General features: G+C 32.4%; 1 protein-coding gene across 1 annotated transcript; it reads right to left on the bottom strand.

Annotated features, from left to right (window-relative positions):
• Positions 1 to 340: 340 nt before the first annotated feature.
• Positions 341 to 18,592, bottom strand: LOC110033759 (reticulon-4-interacting protein 1, mitochondrial). Its single transcript, XM_020737839.1, has 7 exons — positions 18,216 to 18,592; positions 17,018 to 17,245; positions 15,873 to 15,946; positions 14,719 to 14,878; positions 2,702 to 2,821; positions 1,407 to 1,515; positions 341 to 668 (listed from the first exon to the last, which is right to left on the bottom strand). Exons 1-7 carry the CDS (start codon positions 18,438 to 18,440, stop codon positions 487 to 489), a joined length of 1,098 nt encoding a protein of 365 aa, XP_020593498.1. The 5' UTR covers positions 18,441 to 18,592; the 3' UTR covers positions 341 to 486.
• Positions 18,593 to 18,826: the final 234 nt, after the last annotated feature.

Genomic DNA, 18,826 nt, shown 5'->3' with positions numbered 1-18,826 from the left:
ATATAAATTAAGCGGGTATATAAAAGCCACTGTGGCTTGGTGGCCCTAAGTTCAAACAAAAATTTTTCTGTGCGGACTCCTGACATAGCTCTACGTGCGGCGAGAGTTATTTCTGAGTTATTTTCAAGTTATTTCTTGGTTATTTTCAATAATACCGAAATAATCCAAAAATAAAGACCGCGGGTTATTTTTGGGTTATTTCAAGATTATTGAAAATAACCAAAAAATAACCTGAAAATAACTCAAGAATAACCTACGCCGCACATAGAGCTGTGTCAGGAGTCCGGACAGAAAAAACACTCAAGTTCAAGGCCTTGTATATGCAATGTGCATAAAAAAATTATGAAAAACTAAAAGTTAAGGGGGGCATTTATGCAACTAATTTATTCATCACCAAAAAGAAGAGCAAATTACAATTAATATGAAGAAAAAAAAATTGCATGATTTATACATAAAAATCTATGATTCCAAGCAGGAAAACTTTAATCAGTAAAGCTCCAGAACTACCTTACCATGTATAAGCCTTTTCTCTTTTGCTTCATGAGCCTGCCTCACCTCCGCAATAGGGAATGTCTTCTCCACAGGTATTTTCATCTTCCCAGCCTCTAACAGTCTCCCAATTTCATCCAGCCCTTCAGCATCAGCTCTCATGTATGTCCAGCTATACTCTGATTAATTTTTGTGCAAAATATAAGTACTTATATTATTGCGGCATTTACATATATACCCACACAATTCTTATGTCTTTACATATCTAACACCTAAACATTCATATGTAGGTACATACCACTAAGTCTTTAATATCAAATCAAAACTTACCACTATAAGCATCATACTTTGGGTGTTAGATGTGTATAGATGTGTAAATATAGAGAATTTGTGTGGTATGTATGTAAATTTCCCTATATTATTACAGTAACAATTTGAACCTTTTTTTACTGCTGCTTAACAAGGTAAAGCAACCAGCAAAGGCCAGGTATTTGCTGTGCTACAATAACTTTTATATTATACGACTCAATTTTTATGTATTTTTATATCTAACCCCTAAACTTCTATTTTTTTACTTATCTGCCATCTTATCTGTGCATGAAAAGATGTATTTTACTTTTAAAAAGTTAAAATACTGCATTTTTTATGTGATATGATGGATTTTGGGTGGTATAAATATAAAAAGAGAAGTTTAAGTGTTGAATATAAACATACATAATAATGGGGATGTAAATGCCACCTTACATATGCATGAAAAGTTTAGGTGTTAAGGTGGTATGCATGTAAAAATTGAAGATTAGGTGTTGGATATGTAAATATATAGGAATTGAGTGCTATGTATGCAATTCTTCCAAAAAAATGGGATGTCTTCTTATTCAGCAGACAACATCAAGAAAAAATTGAAATATCCAGCTTACCAATTCCATGAGAATATTTGTATTGAAGCTTCTTCTTCAGCAGAATAGCTGTAGCAGCAGGAAGACCAAAAGCTAAACCATATTTATCAGCAAAAGATGCTGCTTCTCCCTATCACAACATAAAGGGCAGCCTGTGTTAAACCAAAGCAGACCAAACAGAAAAGTAAGCAATTTTTTAGGATCATTTTTGTTTTTTATTTTTTATTTTTTATTTTTGCCTTTATTTTGATAACATGTTTGCTATGTACATTTTTTTCATGTTTTTATTTTTTTTATTTCCAAAAACAAATTAACTAGTTTTCAAAAATACTTAAAACATCTAAAAAATGTAATTTTAGTAGATCTAAAACTGAATCCTATGGAATGTAATTTTAGTAGTAGTAGCTTTAGTGGCAAAGTTGTAACTATCATTAAAAGGTATGAATGTTTTTGATATCCCAGGTCTATAGTTCAAAGTGATGGTGATACAACTCTAGTGGCAAAGTTGTAACTATCATTAAAATGTATGAATGTTTTAGATATCCCAGGTCTATAGTTCAAAGTGATGGTGATATAGATTGGGATGTTATTAGTATAATTCAAGTTGGTTGGTTGAAGTGGAGGAATGCATCGGGCCTATTGTGTGATGGAAAAGTATTACTTAGTCAGAAAGGAAAATTTTATAAAATGGTGGTGAGACATGCCATGCAATGCCTTATGGCGTAGAATGTTGGCTTTTAAAAAAGATGCATACAAAAAAGTTAAGTGTTGCTGAGATGAGAATGCTTAGGTGGACGAGTGGCTTGACAATTAGGGACAAAATGCCAAATGAATATATCTGTGTGATAGGGTTGATGTAGCTCTAGTAGTGGACAAGATTAGAGAGTCATCTTAAATGGTTTCGTCCTATTAAACGTCGACCATCTGATGATCCAGTTAGGAGTGTAGATGTTTCAGATTTGAATTATGTTAAGAAAGACGGAGGTAGACCTAAAAAGATTTATAAAAAATGATCTTAATCGATTAGAATTAAATGAAAATATGACACTCAATAGGACTCAATGGAGAAAAAGGATCCATATAGCCGACCCCAATCCCTCGGATAAAGGCTTGTCCTTGTTGTTGTTGAAAAACATCTAAAAAATATTTCGAGTGTCTTTAAAGACAATTAAACACGTTATAACAATATAATATATCAAACATATTTTATTTCAGGCAGAAAACAAATAAAATTAAATTAAAATAATAAAAGATAAAAAACAAAAGTAATCCCAAATGACCTTTAAAGAAAGCAACTGGATTGAACAATTACGCACCTGCAGAGTCATATAATGCCCGCCTTTTTTCAAAATATTTACACCGATTCTTTCAGTTTCAGGCATCCCTATGGTATCCAAAACAGCATCAAATTGCCCTCTGATTGTTGACTGAACATCCTGAAAATTGTCGACCATATCAAACTAATAGTGTGAGTTTTAAGAAAGCAATATGCCAGAAAAAAAAAAAGGAGCAATAAATTACATACCACCCAATTCCTACATATTTACATATCTAACACCTAAACTTTACTTTTTACATTTTAACCACCCAAATCTTTAATATCACGCTAAAAATATCCCTATTTTAATTATTAAAAAGTCAAATAAACCTTTTCATATGTATGTAAGGTGGCATGTATGTAAACAATTAAAGTTTAGGCATTAGATATGTACACACGTAAGAATTGAGTGGAATGTATGTAAATCTTCCTACAAAAATTAGCCAAAAAAAAAAAAAAAAGAATAGAACTTTGACATGAGAAAGTTACAAAAATGACCCATGACATGAAACAGGTTGAATTAGTAAGTCAAGAAACTCATTTAAGCGCAAACATTCGAATATAACTCCGGTCCATTGAAATGCACAGAGATCAACACTTTCATGTCAATTGATTTTCTTCATTACTGTAAGTCTCTGTCTCTCATTTCTCTCTTATGATGTAACACAAGAAAATAAGTCTAGATTAATGGTTAGAATATTCTAACATTTAAATTAATTTAGGCTTTATTCTAGTTTTAAATTTCTTGAATTCTTAAGATTATTTGTTTTCACTTGGATGATCGAGTTATTAAGAATTATCTAAGTTTAAATTATATCCCTATTCCTAAAAATAGGGAGTGTATGACTTAAATAAACTTTTTCAGTGATTGAAAGAAATCTTCTATTATTGTGCTCGTAGATCTTACAGTAGTTCCAGCCTTAATCCTTAATTTTCAAGCCTTATAATGTTCGCACATAGGTTTTCAATCATATCCTGCAAATCACAATCACATCACCCAAAAAAAAATCTCTAAACATACAGTTTCTTAAACAAACTTCTTAATTAGAAAATGCAATATAGCTTTCGAAATACTATATTAATACTAAGATACAATATCTAATTGCAATACTACAAGTACTTTAATTTGACCCGAAAAATTGGTTGCATCTTCAAAAAATTAGGAAAATGAGGAGTTGAGATATATCATGGCCATACCCGGTGTCTATAAAATAATCCAAACAAATAAATAATGGTGTCAATGAATCGTAGACGCATCAAAATATGTACAAATATAAACACAAATTATCTTCATCTCAATGGTTCTAGTAGATATTTTATGCACCTAAGAAGACTATAATATCCTTTCTAGGATAAAAAATAACCAAAGTGTCTCCATCTCAAGAACCAGATTACTATAATGCCCTCAGATTGTAATAACAGAATTTTAAAAAATAATACTAATAATAATAAAACAGTGGTTAAGGGTTCGATATAATTGTCAGAGAATTTCATCTTTAGGAGTCGTATGCCCTATTTGAATCAAATGAAACAAAGAGGGCGAGAAATTGAAAGACAGTGAAAAAGGAGAAGCAATGTGCATGCCCTAGCCAACCGGTAGAGAAGAAGGAAAAAAGAAGAGGAAGTTACTGTGTGAAGAAGTAGGGGTCGCTTACTTCTCTTACCAGTATTTTGATGTTCTTGAAAGAAGTCGACGTCGAGCCCTAGCGTGCACAAGAAGAAGTGTCGAGGGCTCTGTGTGAGAAAAAGGAAGAGGTGAGGCTTCAAAGTGTGAACATTATAGCCGTGCATACATCCCTTGAGAGTGAAGGATGAAGAGGAAGAAGCGAAGGAGGCTCGCGAGCGAAGTCGAGGAGGCTCTACATAAGAGCTTTAAATTAGCATTGATATTTTCGCGTCGGAAATTTTCGACACATAAAGTTGTGTCAAATTTTGTGATTGATTTGTGTCGAACATATATTTATTCCATTTCAGTTGGAAGTTGCATCGAATTTACGTATGAATATTCGACACAAACAACGACAAAATTAACGGTGTCATTGCGGAGCTTTTTGTGTTAGATTTGGGTCAAATAAATCGAAGCAAAAGCTTTACTTAAAAGCGTCGAAAAAAGCCGAAGCAAAGTAGACGATAAATCTGACTCAATAGACCTAAAAGCTCATCCCGCGCCTTCTAATTCATTTTCTTTTTCGCGCGTCCATCTTCTCCTTCACGCAACAACCAAAACCCTAGCATCTCCTCTTCTCCCTCTCGCCATCTCCGGTTACCGCAACTCCCCATCGTAGGTCGCTGCAGCTCCCGCCACCAAAACCTCGTCGCGACTATAATCCATCGCTGCTTGTGAGACGATTGGAAAAGATAGCTTCGCCCCATTTTTTTCTTTTATAAATTTTGGTATGTATGTTACATTTGAAGTTTTGGCGTTAAGAATGTATGTGCATAAGATTTCAGTGGTATGTATGTAACATTTGAAGTTTACGTTAAGAATGTATGTGCATAAAATTTCAGTGGTATGTATGTAACATTTGAAGTTTAGATGTTAGGAATGTATATGCATAAAATTAGGTGTTAGCTATGGGTATATATATACATAAGCATTGAGTGGTATCTATTACAATCTTGCTATTTATATATATAAGCATAGAGTGTTAGCTTTGTACAAAAAACAGGTTTATGCGAGATTATAGTTAGTTTTAGGATTTAGGGTTGAACTAGGATTGGATGGTTAAGTGTTTTTTTTGCTTGAGTCGTTCAATTTTGGATTTAATTAGTTTTGTTAGTTTTGTGTTGAATGTAGTTTAATTAAGATTTGATTTTAAGTTGCTTTTTTAGTTTATGTAACTATTCTATCTAATATTAAAGGCTTCAAAGTGCTCAATAATGTTTCTTTGAAATAATTGAGTTGTGTTTTAGGAGTATAGAAGAGTTGTTGCATATGTTATGAGATAATTGAGGCCGCATGAAGAAAATCACCTTAACATTTTATTTGGAGTTGGTAACTGTTGTATTTGTATTGAAAATTTGGAAGATAGTATTGGTATAAAATGAGATGTGAGGTTTATACGAATCTTTGAAACTTAAATTAATCTTCACTTTGAAGGAATTGAACTTAAAAAAGAATCAAAGGTTCCAGTTGATAAAAAATTATGATCTCAATATTATATTTTAGCTTGATAAAATTAATGTGGTTGTTAATGCATTTAAATATTAAGTTCAGTAGTGTGACAATTTGTATAGAATTTTTATAATGCTTTACAAGAGAGGATTAAAAACGCTTAAAAGTTAGATGATGATATACGAAATTAATTTATCAAATACAATAAGAAAGATGAGTTGAATCACATGTAGATTATCGTGATATTTTGACTTGTGGTACTTGAATTTAGGTCTTTACTAATGGTGATGTGAAGAGAGATATGTTGACATATCATGATCTCAAACATTTAGCTATTAAAGGATGCCTTTTATTTAACTTTTTCAACCTATTTTGACCATAGGTATTACCAAATGAGCCAACATGATCCATTTAGAATCTATACGGTCTCAATTGGATGTAATACAATTAATTGATCTAATAGGCTTGAACCAAGACTCACAGAACTTGATTAAAAATTTAGTGATTCGAGCTACTATTAATTTGTTGATTGCAATGTGATTAATACAATTAACAATTCAAAACATCCAATTGAAGTCTGCCTGACACTTAATTAACAATTCAAAAAATCTAATTCAGCTTAACACTTAAGAATTTCATGGAATGTATGTAAAAACCCATTTAAAATACCCAAAAGTCAAAATTTAATTAGACTTCGTTCAAGTCATTTTAAGCAAAAATCTTGCATAAAATATTGTACACATATTTTTATGATCTCCTAATCAATCTTTTTAAATGAATATATCCATTAACTTTTTTGTTTGATTTCGCTATTTATGTCATACTTGTTCAGTTTTTTTATTTTTGTTTTAGACAGTTACGATATGTTTCCTGTTTAGATTTTGCACATTCCTTCTTTTAATTGTGTATACTGTTGCTAATTATTTTTTATGTTAGTCCCGCTACAGATAGCCACAAGTTGTGCTTGGTGATTGGCTATCTTAGCGAGTGAATGTAAGTAAAAAATTAATTTATTCATATTTATATTGACTCTTAATCTTTAAAATGACGATTAATAATTGACTTTTACTATGTAGTAGCTGTACGAGCAGCTTCGGAAGAGAGTTGCTCTTCCAAACCCCAAACACTGTCAGCAGTAGTGGTAGTCAGTCTATCACTACGCAGTCTAAGTTAGAGCTATGGACGCAGGAGGCGGGAAAGAAGAAGGTCGAGATCTCTCATGCTTCTGTGGGTGGCGCGAGCTCATCACACCCGAGTACTGCAGAACTTGTCATGCAGTTTGTTGTCATGACTGAGGAGGTTCAACATCTACGTTAAGGTCAATAGAAAATTGAGTGGAGTATAGCACGTCTGACGGAGATTATAGAAGATCGTTGAGGTAAGCGAACAGTGATTGTTGTAGTCGAGAAGGAGGATTAGGAGTTTTTATGTAATTTTAACTTAAAAAATGTATAAACTTTATATTAATCAGAATGCAGATGTAAACTTTTAATAAATTAAGCTTATGACAATATCTCCTTTTCTAGTATTGACATTTTTAAGAGTTTTGATCTGTGATATAGTTGGATATAATTTGCTTTCATATTGAGTTAATGTTGTGTGTAGGTTGTGGAAATGTAATTGATTCTTAAAATTTTTTTTTTGTTTGAGTTTTGTGTCAGATTTGCGTCCAATAATCCAACGCTTTGTCCATCAAACTAGGTCCGACATAAATCCGACAGTAATCAAACGATATTATTTATCGCCTGACGTTTTCAGATGCAAAATTCGACGAACTTGTAGACCAAACAAGTTTGATGCTATGACAATGCAAATATTGATGCCAATAATTTGTGTCGGGATATTTCGACGTAAAATTGATGGAATTAACATTACCAGCCTTGAATTACCTTCGGAAAAAAACGGATGTAAATCTGACGCAAATCTGGATTTCCGTCTGATTTGACCGACGCAAATTAGTTGAATTCCTAAAGTGAAGAAACCCTACTCGAGCAGCCTATGGAGGAGGAAGAAGCGTGTCGTGCCTTGGAGGTGAGCAGCGCACACATCCTGCGTGAAAGTGGAGAAGGAAAATTTCTCTGCGTGTGGGGAAAAAGCTTTGTGCGGGAGGAAACCGAACCAACTAATGGAGGTAAATGCCAGTGATTTATTTTTATTAAATAAAAAATTGGTAATGAAAATGTGAGGTTCAACATAAATCATGAATAGATAGCTAATAAATCCTTGGGATTTGAGGAAGAAGACAAAATTTTGAAGTAAAAAAAGGTCAGTGTTTTAATTATAATTCTTATCTTGTTAAATTACTATCGATTATTAAATACTAATTTATGAAATTTATGAATTTTATTTAGATGTGCTGATTGAAATATTTGGAGATATTGTATGGAAATTATGTGATCGAGGAGTAATATAAAGAGATTAAAAAGTGCAACAATTGTTAATTAAAAAATAAGAAGAGAAAATTCAAGGGAAAAAGAAAGACATTCAAGTGTGTAGGGAGAACAATTGTTTTCTTGTTTGTATTAAATTAATGATTTATTTAAAAATAACTTGCAATATTATCATAAAATAACAAGTTTTTCTTATTATATGAATATTGGAACTTATAGAATAAAAAAGGGGAATTCAAAGGAAAGATAAACATATTCAAAGATAAACATATTCAAGGGTCCATATGAGTGATTGTTTTTATTTGTAATTAATGATTTAGTCAAAAGTAACTTGCATTATTGACTTAAAAATATATGTTTTTCTTATTATATTCATTATGAAAGATAAAGAACTTTTAAATGAAAATAACTGAAACGGAAAAGGATAAATAGTTGTTCAATGATTTTAAATGAATATAATAAAAGGAAATGAAATATAAAGGATCAAGTTAATCAGGATTTACCCCCTTATGATATTAGTTGGGGGTGTTATTGTACCCATTCATGAAAAAGAAAAATGAAAATGATAAAAGTGTACATTTGGGAGTAAAATTTTGAGAGTATTTATGGGTACAAACTTTTGAGGGTACCTACAGGTACAACCTTTTTAAAATACTTCCCAACACGATCGTGATCCTGATATGACTTCCATAAAAAGTTAAAAAAAAAGAAGTAAATACTTAGATTGGAACATGAAGGGTTAATTTAAAATGAAAGTTTACAGTGTGATTAATTAATGAATCACATTTCTTTGGGGCATTCATGCATAGCATTTGTATATTAATTTAATGTGTAACGAAATTGTAATTGCTCCTTGAGTGTTGGAAAACTTACTGTCGAAATGAATTGTTTCTTTAAGGAAAAAGTCTAGATTAATATGACTACTAAGAGGAATTTGTTTATAGGAGGACTACTGATACTATGTATTAGGTTGTTTGTCATGGTTCAAGTTTTATATATTGTATATTTCTGAGTAATGTTGTATTTTTTGGTTGGATTGCGATACTGTTTTACATTTAGAATATGTTTTAATTTTATTTAATTTGATTACTGTTTAGTGTACTTTATTTTTTTAGTGGTCTTTTTATTATTGGAAGTTATGATGGTTTATTGTATCAAATTAAAATAAAGATTAATATCAACTGACCCCAATTCCTGACATGGTTAATTCTAAGCTATTAGGACAAATCGTGACACAAAACTCTAACATAAATATATTAAGTGTCAACCCAATTTATCAACAAAAAAAGATAAGAATTGAGATTGATTTTGCTATCTCCCGGTTGAACTAAGTCCTAGTGAGTCAGCACATAATATGTGTTAAAAGAGTCGACACATAATATACATGTTAAAACATGTGTTGCACAGAAAAACAAAAAATCAAATTAGATTTAACTAATTGAATTGTCTTGCTTACAATTCAAAGTTATAAGATTGGCAATATAGGTCTCCTAGCAAATAAAGTGTGACCGCAAGACCCATTAGTTGGTTGACTCTAATATGAGTCAAACATCCCACATGCAAGCAAGCCTAAAGACAATATATAACCCCGACGCTCAAGGCAACTTGTTAATAAAGTAATAAGATATATATTTCAAAGCAAGTTAAGTATAAACATCAGCTACAAATCAAAAACCCAAATGACATATAATGGGCATTTCAACGGATGTAAACCACCATCCCAATTAAAAGGCCAACATAAAACATATAAACACATCAAATTAAACCAAATATACAATCACTTCTATAATACAATGCCGTGTGTCTGAGCACCAAGCCTTTCACGCTTTCAAAGTTGTATGTCCCGCTTATGACCCTTCCCGTGGATAAGGTCCCATCCCATTCAATTTGGGTTGGTACAAAGCAAATAACTCATTAAATCAAAAGTCAGATCTTCTAATTAATATAAGCCTCGAACCAACCAAAGATCAGACCAACTTCAATGCTAGAAAGCCCATCAGAAAATATCAAATCAACCAATTAGAACTGCAAACAAAAAATCCAATATATCTCTAAGAAATGCTTCTTTAAGCCACGTTAAAACAAATAAAGAAGTTATAAAAATGTCATGCAATTGACATTTTGTTGCTCACGCCTAGTATCTTAAGGTAGCAAATGATCGTATTGTGTGTCCCCGAACTATAGAGCGAAAACCAATGCAATTAGCTTTTGGGCAGTAAAGGAGTTAATGTCATGTTTGAAAGCATGTCACCGCCATAAATTTATGCCACAATCTGCTAAGTATCCTTGATAAGAGGCAACATATAATTGCTAGTCAGTATACCCAAACATTACGACGGCTTCAAACCTTTTTAGTTGGCAGACTGGATTCATTGGTATACTCAATATAATGGAACTACCTCCATCTCCTTGTCCATTCTCAAAAAATAAATTCAATTATAAATATTAAAATCTAATCTCAAAGGTGAGTTTAAGCAACCTCCTTAATTGAGAGTGCTCTCTTCGAAGCTAGATGGGTAATTAACTATATGAGTTTGAGCCCAAAGAAAATCTCAACCCAAGATCTAAGAAACTTTGACAGAGCTAGAAAAAAAAAATCTAATTAAAATAAGCCCAACTTATCTTGATAAAACTACCCCAAAGTTTCTCTCACGTACGTTGAAGAGCATTGAGAATACAATGATGGATTCCTAAGCAATCAGTAGTATCGTTTAGAATGTGTACGAGTATTCTGATATCTTTTTCATCACTTCCTCACATAATGTCAGCCATTTGTAAGGTTTAACTAATGTACATGAAGATATTCACTAAACATGGACAAGTAACTATGCCTACTATAAGACTTTTATTAATGTGAGCATGAGGTACATGGAGCTAAAACCTAAAGATAAAGCAATGGTATGTTTAAATTAAAAAAAAAACTTTAAAGATTTAATGTGAAAAAGGAAAAGCATATAAATTTAAAATTTTGAAGCACATTGAGGCATACACCGATAAATAAAAATTTCTAAAAAATTTTGGCATCAATACAATTTTCAATGCGTTTGACAATCATATTTCAAAAACCTATTGCCAATTCCTTGGATTCTTCTCACTTCTCATTTCTTCCTTATAAATATGCATTAACAGATGCAAAAGAATTCCACACAATTTGTTATTGAAAATATTTTGGATAATGAGATTATATCCAATATTGATGATGGAATTTAAAGATATATTGTGCATTAATGTACCATAATGATTCATAGATTATTCTACATCCCACATAAATTTTAAGCATAGGTAGGCCTGATGAAATATCAAATTTAAAATTGGTTGGAATTGTATCAATCGAAGCCAAGGACAATTATCGAAATTGGAGTGTTTAAATTCAACAAAAAATGCAGCTTTATTTAGTGTATTTATTTTATTTTAAATTATAAATATCAATTTTAGATATTTTGGACATTCCTATGACGATTCCTATAACAAACATAAAATTTATGTTATCTAATATTTGTGATGATTTGGTTCGATTATGAAACATAAAATTTCTGATAGATTGTGTCAACATGACTAGCACTACTTGGAAGAAACAATGTGGCACAAGTTTTGAGGGCCATAATTAAATATCTGCATCAGCTATTAATAATTGATAACTTCTTTATTTTCTTATTAAATTGGCTTCGTTGATGGGTTAGTGTCGAACTTTGAAGTTGATTGGAAGGATGTTAATGTCAAGTTAATGTACCTTAGTTGAATCATCATGGATTTTTTTTCCGATTTGTTGTCAGGTGGATTGTTGTTTAGGTTGTTCTATGGTTTTTATATCCCCAGTTACAGCCATTTATTGTTCCTTTTATCAGAGGAGTTTATTATGACGCTGTTTTTTATAATTTTAGCTTGCTACAAGTCCATATTTGCAGCTTTAACTCTTTCGCAGTGATAACTAAGGATTTAGTTCGGTAGAGAACTGCTCGAAGTGATATTTTCAAAAAATTTAGGCCATTTTTACTGCTACGTCATCAGTTTCATATAATTACAGATTTTTTTTTTAAGATGTTTTAGTTGTTATTATAGATGATTTGTCATTATAAATAGAGGTGAATGAAGCATTGGCTTTTGATACAATAAAATTTCTTACAGTTTCCAGTCTTATATTTATCTTGGATGTGTGATTTCTTTAAATGCGGTACAAGTATGACTACATAATTCGCAAAGTCATCTCGTTCTATCTCTATGACTTGCAAGTCCTGAACTTTGTTAAATTTAATGAATTATTTAAGTTATTTAGTTCGAAATAATTTGCTATTGGCTTGCTAAAGCTCGCGATTTTGTTCAAATTTTATACAAATGATATTCTAATTGAGTGGAAAATTTATAATTGCTCGTTAATTTCGGGTTTTGGAAATTTATTGTTGAATTTTTCAAATGATCATTGCATTGTCATTTGGGTTCTCATTCTCATAATTTCTTGCTTGCACCCAAAGAAAGCATGTTTTCAAGTAATTAGTGATCTTAATATGACAATCTCGATTCTGTTTACATGATCTAAATTCAATAAATTATTTTAATGGTTTTAGAAAGCCTAAACCTTCAGAGTCCTCCATCATATTTCCACATTATTAAGGTGTTTTTGGCATTCACTTAAACTAAGCTTTCTATAGCTTGTGTTTATGCCATCAAATTTTTGTGCCATAAATTATATGAGACTAGCAAGACAATTCAAGCCTCACACCTTTTTTTTTTTTTTAATTTAAAACAATATAGTTGTATGACAAGTTTGTTTAAAAAAAAAATACATGAACTTATAGTTACATTGATTGTCTTCGTTAAAAGAAAAATAAAGTAAATTGAATCAAGATAATATAAATCGAAACAAAGAATACTTATCCAAGATGAGAGAAGCAAGCCAACTTTCAGAAACCCATTAAGCCTAACATGCCTAAATCATCAAGTGAATTATCATCCCTAGATTAGAATCCAGTAAATCTGTGATAATGAAGAAAGACTTTTTTTAATAGCGCCTTGATGAAAAATGCCAACAAAACTTTTTATCCACTAAACCAGATAAATTTCTGATAGAATCTTAAGATTGGACTGAACTAGAATCATCAAAACCCTCAACTACCGAACAAAACAAATGTAGCATTAGTGAATACAATTTTAACAACACAGGAAGCAGAAATGTAAAAAGTTAAAAGAAGACCACTAAAGAGTAGCATACACTAACCCAAGTATGGTCTTTGAGGCACAGAAGTACCAAAAATACAAACTTCATGTACCAAAAGATGAAGGAACATAGAGAATTTAATTATCCAACCCCAATAGTTGGATCCTAAAGAATAATTCCTTAATTTTGGATGGGCCTTGAAGCAATCAACATAATCATGTCCAAAAAATTTGCAAGAGTTGAAATATAAGGGTAAATCTTCAATTTTTAACTTTTTATCAATATCCACATATTGAAGTGCCAATCCATACCTTCAAAGCTAATTGGGCTGAAATGTCTATCTCAACAATAATGCATGCTACAACCAACCACAAAAGCCAAGATATAGCAACATTAAATTGTACTGATATACCAAAAATTGCACCTAAAGAAAATAGTTAATTGATGTAATGGATATGGAGGTGAAAGAAGGCAACTCGAAAGAGTTGATTAAGGGCTTCTCAGAAGCATCAAGGCATAGGGAACACTTCAACATGGATTTGCACGTCAATCACATAATACGAGTGTCGAGAGAAAAATCTACAATAATTTGCTTTCATAGATAGTAAACACATGACACCAATCAAAAATTCCAATAGAGTAGTCACCTCACAAGATATCAAACAAAGATAATACATGAAAGTACAAATAATCTTCATGTTTGGGTGGGTAAAAGAAGCTTTACCAACCAACTTAAGAAACTTGAGCTAAAAAGTTTAAAATCACCACCTCCAAAAAGATAAGAATAAGTTTACCAATTAAGGTGGCAGTTGACTTATGCATAGCAAAATATAAGCCAAGCCAAACAAATGACTAGAAACTAGTATCCGAGAGATTTAGCAGAATGAGCACAAGTATATGGAGAGGTCCAATATGATGGAGGAAGATAACCATCACCAACTACAAGGTCATTGAGAGGCAATAGATGGAGAGGAATAGGTAAAAGCTTAGTACATGAAAGAGGCCTGACATTGGTGCCAAAAACATCAGCTATTTTTGCGCTACCTTTGTCTTGAATTGCTTTTTTGTATGGAAACATATTAATTATGCCTCCTCTTTTTTTTAATATTATAAGGGACAACATAGACCACACTGTAAATGCTTAAAATTTATTCCTTTTTAACTTTTGACTTTTGAAATATTAATGCAAAGTGCAAACTTTTCAAAGAATGCGTCAGCAAAGGGTTAAGAGAAACCACAAGAAATGACATGGAACTTAGGCTACACAAAAAGTGAAATATATTGAGCACCAAAGTTAAATCAGGACCAACTAAAAATTTTTTTTCCTAAATTACAACCTTAATCCAAAATTTCATTACCTCAGTTCTATAATCAATAGCCTCCTCAGCGCCAACTGACATTACACGTTCAATACTCTTACTTCCACAGAGAGTTGACACACTGCAACCGACAGCTACAGCAAGTTGAATTGCAGCTAATCCAACAGCCCCGCCTCCACCTAATACCAACAATCTATGGCTGAAAAGTAAAAAAACAAACTAGTAAGGAAATAGGACCCCAGCTTCATAGAATAAAAATCAGGAGGCATTTACATACATAACATCCAATTCTTATGTATTTACATATCTAACTCCTAAACTTTATTTTTTACATTTACACCACCCAAACATTTCATATCACATGTACAATTTTAACTTTTTAAAATTGAAATACATCTTTTCGTGCATAGATAAGGTGGCATATATATATATATATGTTAAAAATGAACTTTAGGTGTTAGATATGAAAATAAAGAGGAATTAAGTGATATGTATGTAAATCTTCCTAAAATCAAACAAAATAAGCTCTGAATTAGAAATAATACCTGACTTACCTTCATAAAGTCATTTTTTTTTAAGAGCACTTGACATTTTTGCATTCACTTAGAAAATAAAATTCGTCAACAAAACAAAAAAATAGCTGATGTCGAGAAGATTAAATTGTTTTGTAAAGTACTTTGTTATATATAAAGGAAATAGATAAAAATAGAGAAACTATTTGAGGGCAAGTAAGCAATAGGAGTGTCAAAATGGACCCAATACGACAACTCGACTCGAGCTAGACTCCGAAAATCTGGTTCGGGTTGAACCGCCAACCCAAAATTGACCCAAAACCAACCAGCTAACCCGAAATTGACCCAAAACCAATAATCTCACCAAAAATTGACTTGAAATTGACATGTCAGCTTGAACTTGACCTGAGATTGACCCAAACTTGGCCCAAGTAGTTGTTATGTATTATGTTAAATGGGTTATACGAGTCAAATTTGAGTTGGCTTTTATAAATCATTTCATATTAGGGTCGGATTCAGGTCAAGCAATTTCAGGCAGGGCTAATTTCAGGTCATACCCAAACATGATTTGAAACCCCTAGTAACATATTAACCGAACATCGTGATCTTTGGAACTCCCACTACTAATTCCATAAAATTTTCTCTTAAAGGACAATGTCTGATTTACAGAATTCAACATACCCCTTAGAAATTCTAGCAGTGCATTTCAAGGCTCGCCATGCTGTTAAAGCAGCAAAAGGAACAGCACTTGCTTCCTGAGACAATACCAGCCATAATAGAAGTCCATGTAAGAGCAATGGAAAAGCACATACTGCAATAAAGGTAAGTTTTCAACTAAATCAAAGCTTAATCAAACTGAATTTTTGTAAAAGTAAAGTATTACAAACCCAGAAAATGGGCCTCAAAAAGCTTGTAGAGAAACAAATCCATGATTTTACACTAAAGATACTTTTCCACTCAAAGCTCATTTAAACAGAAGTTTGGTGAAAGAAAAAGTAGGCAAATTTACATACATATCACACAATTCTTTATTTATTTACATATCTAACAGCCAAACTATCACATTTACACTATAACACTTTGGGGTGATAAACCTATCCAATAAAAAGTGTATTTCACTTTAAGAAGTAGTTGATAGTTGTCCTTTTATGTGATATTGAAGACTTGAGTGCTAAGCATGTAAATATGAAAGTTTGGGTGTTAGATATGTAAATACATAAGAATTGTATGGTATGCAAGTAAATACCCCAAAAAAGTATTACAACCCCTGAAAGTGAACCGCCGTCAAGCTTGCAGAGAAACAAATCCATGATTGATCTCACAATTCATAAGCTTTTCACGAAAATGATTATCTATAACTTCATTAAAGCTGAAAACTTGGCATGACAACATGGTTTAAAAGACTTACAATTCACATATAAATGGATGAAGTCATGCAACATACATGTGAAGTGCTGCACTACTTCCCATCCAAAAATTACAAAATAAGCTTTAGGGGCATTTATATACATGCCACACAATTCTTATATACTTACATGTATAACACCTAAACTTTGATATTACATGCATACTACTCAAACCTTAACATCACATAAAAAATACCACTAGTACTAACTTCTTAAAAGTGAGACACATATTCATTCATAGGTTTTTACCACCAAAGCGTTATGAATGTAAATATCAAACTTTCAGTGTTGAATATGTAAATGCATAAGAACTGGATGGTATACACGTAAATTTTCCATAGTTTTAACATTGCAAAATTTACAAAAACATTTGTTTGAGTAAGAAAATGACAAACAAGTAGGCTAAACATAAGTTATTACCACATGAGATACTGAAGATGGTTTCACAGATAACTCATCTTCTAATAGAATGGCATAATCCGCATAAGTGCCTCTCACAGCCGTTGGATGCAGGGCACCAAAAACTTCTTGCCCAATGGACAGTGATGAGACCGAAGCTCCTGTGGCTATAACTTCACCGCTAACATCACGACCCAAAATTAGGGGCAAAAGGGGCTCAAATATTGACCGACCATACCCTGATCTCACCTGAAGATAAATGAACGAGAACATAAAAAATACAACTTACATATATGAAAAAAAACTTCATAAAATAAACTTGTTCAATTAAAAATGCATCAAAAACCTACAAAAAGCTTAATGATTCGACCATATAAAAGGAGACACTCTTTTGATCCATGGCTGAATCTAAATTATTCATGGAAAATTTACATAACTAGCACACAATTCTCATGTATTTACATATCTCATACCTAGCACTTTGCTTTGTTAATCGTATGCATTACAAGTTGTAATTGATTTTTAAAAAGTGGTAATAGTGCTATTTTTTATTGGACATCAAAGGTTTGAGTGCAATGTGTGTAAGTATGAAAGACTAGGTGTATTTCAAAGCTCGGATGCACAAAGGTTGGAATCACCTATGACAATCAAAAGCTCAGATGCACAATTAAACTTTCAAAACCCTGAAATTCATAAAGAAATATGCATACTTCTTATGAAAGGAATACTCGGCTACACGTATTGATCATTAGTAAATGGAGTAAACCAAGATTTAGTAAAGTCTGCAGGAGCTAAATCCTGAAAACTATTTGGCTCCATCGATACTGAATCAAGTCAAACCCGAACAAACTGTTTGGCAGATCTTTTCAAGGGTTGAGATACAAATGAAAGAAAAAAAAAAAGATGCAATGTGGGGAAAAATGGTGTAAATCTCATAGGTCCAACTTCCTCGGGATTCACTAAATCCAAAATTTAGCTTAAAATGCAAGAAAAAAAATTTAAGAATATTACAAGATTTCCATGACCCGAAATAAAGATTAGCAAAATTTAACTTAAATATTGACTAAATCGTGCAACAAAACAGTCCTGATTAAGAAATTACTGAACTCCGCTAAAATCCAATCCGAGCCGATTATTGCAAACGATATCATCCTAATTGACCCCATTTCTCCAAACCAACTATAAATAACACAGCTACACCAATTGCCTCAAAACTCACCCGGAGATCCAGAGGATTGATAGATACGGCATGGGCGCGCACAAGCACTTCCTGCGGCTTGAGATCGGGGACTGGAACAGACGAGCGAAGCTCCAATACCCCCGGCCCACCGAACCGCGGCAGCACTACCGCTCTGCATTCCTTAGCCGTGTAAACGGTTCTACACTTCCACAAAGCCGCGGCAGCAGAAGCAGCAGCTTCCCTTCTCCTCCACAATCCCAACATCTGCAGTTAAACCCTAGCTGGAAGATGAAGGCCCAAAACCCTAAAAAGGTAAGGCGGGAGGACGCCACGGAGGCGGCGGCGTGTTGGTCTCGCAGCCACGCGCTAAATCCGAATCCGGCTGATGATGGGACTGCCATGGAGGGAAGGAATCATTGCATCAGGACCGTTCGTTGCATGAACCGGAGGATGATTATATAGATCATAATTACTATTGTGAATTTCTATAGGAATTTATTTCCTTTTTTTAAAATGAATTTTATATTAATTATAATTTTCTTCTATTAAATCATAAAAATAATTAATTTAGTTTTTAGAAGATTAATTAAAGCGATTAGTTCATTATTTATTTTATTTTATTGACAAATTTCATTTTATCAAATTTCTAT

The sequence above is a fragment of the Phalaenopsis equestris genome, unplaced genomic scaffold (genome assembly GCF_001263595.1).
Source record: "Phalaenopsis equestris unplaced genomic scaffold, ASM126359v1 Scaffold001279, whole genome shotgun sequence".
Taxonomy (NCBI): Eukaryota; Viridiplantae; Streptophyta; class Magnoliopsida; order Asparagales; family Orchidaceae; genus Phalaenopsis; species Phalaenopsis equestris.
This window is presented reverse-complemented; position numbering and strand designations above follow the sequence as displayed.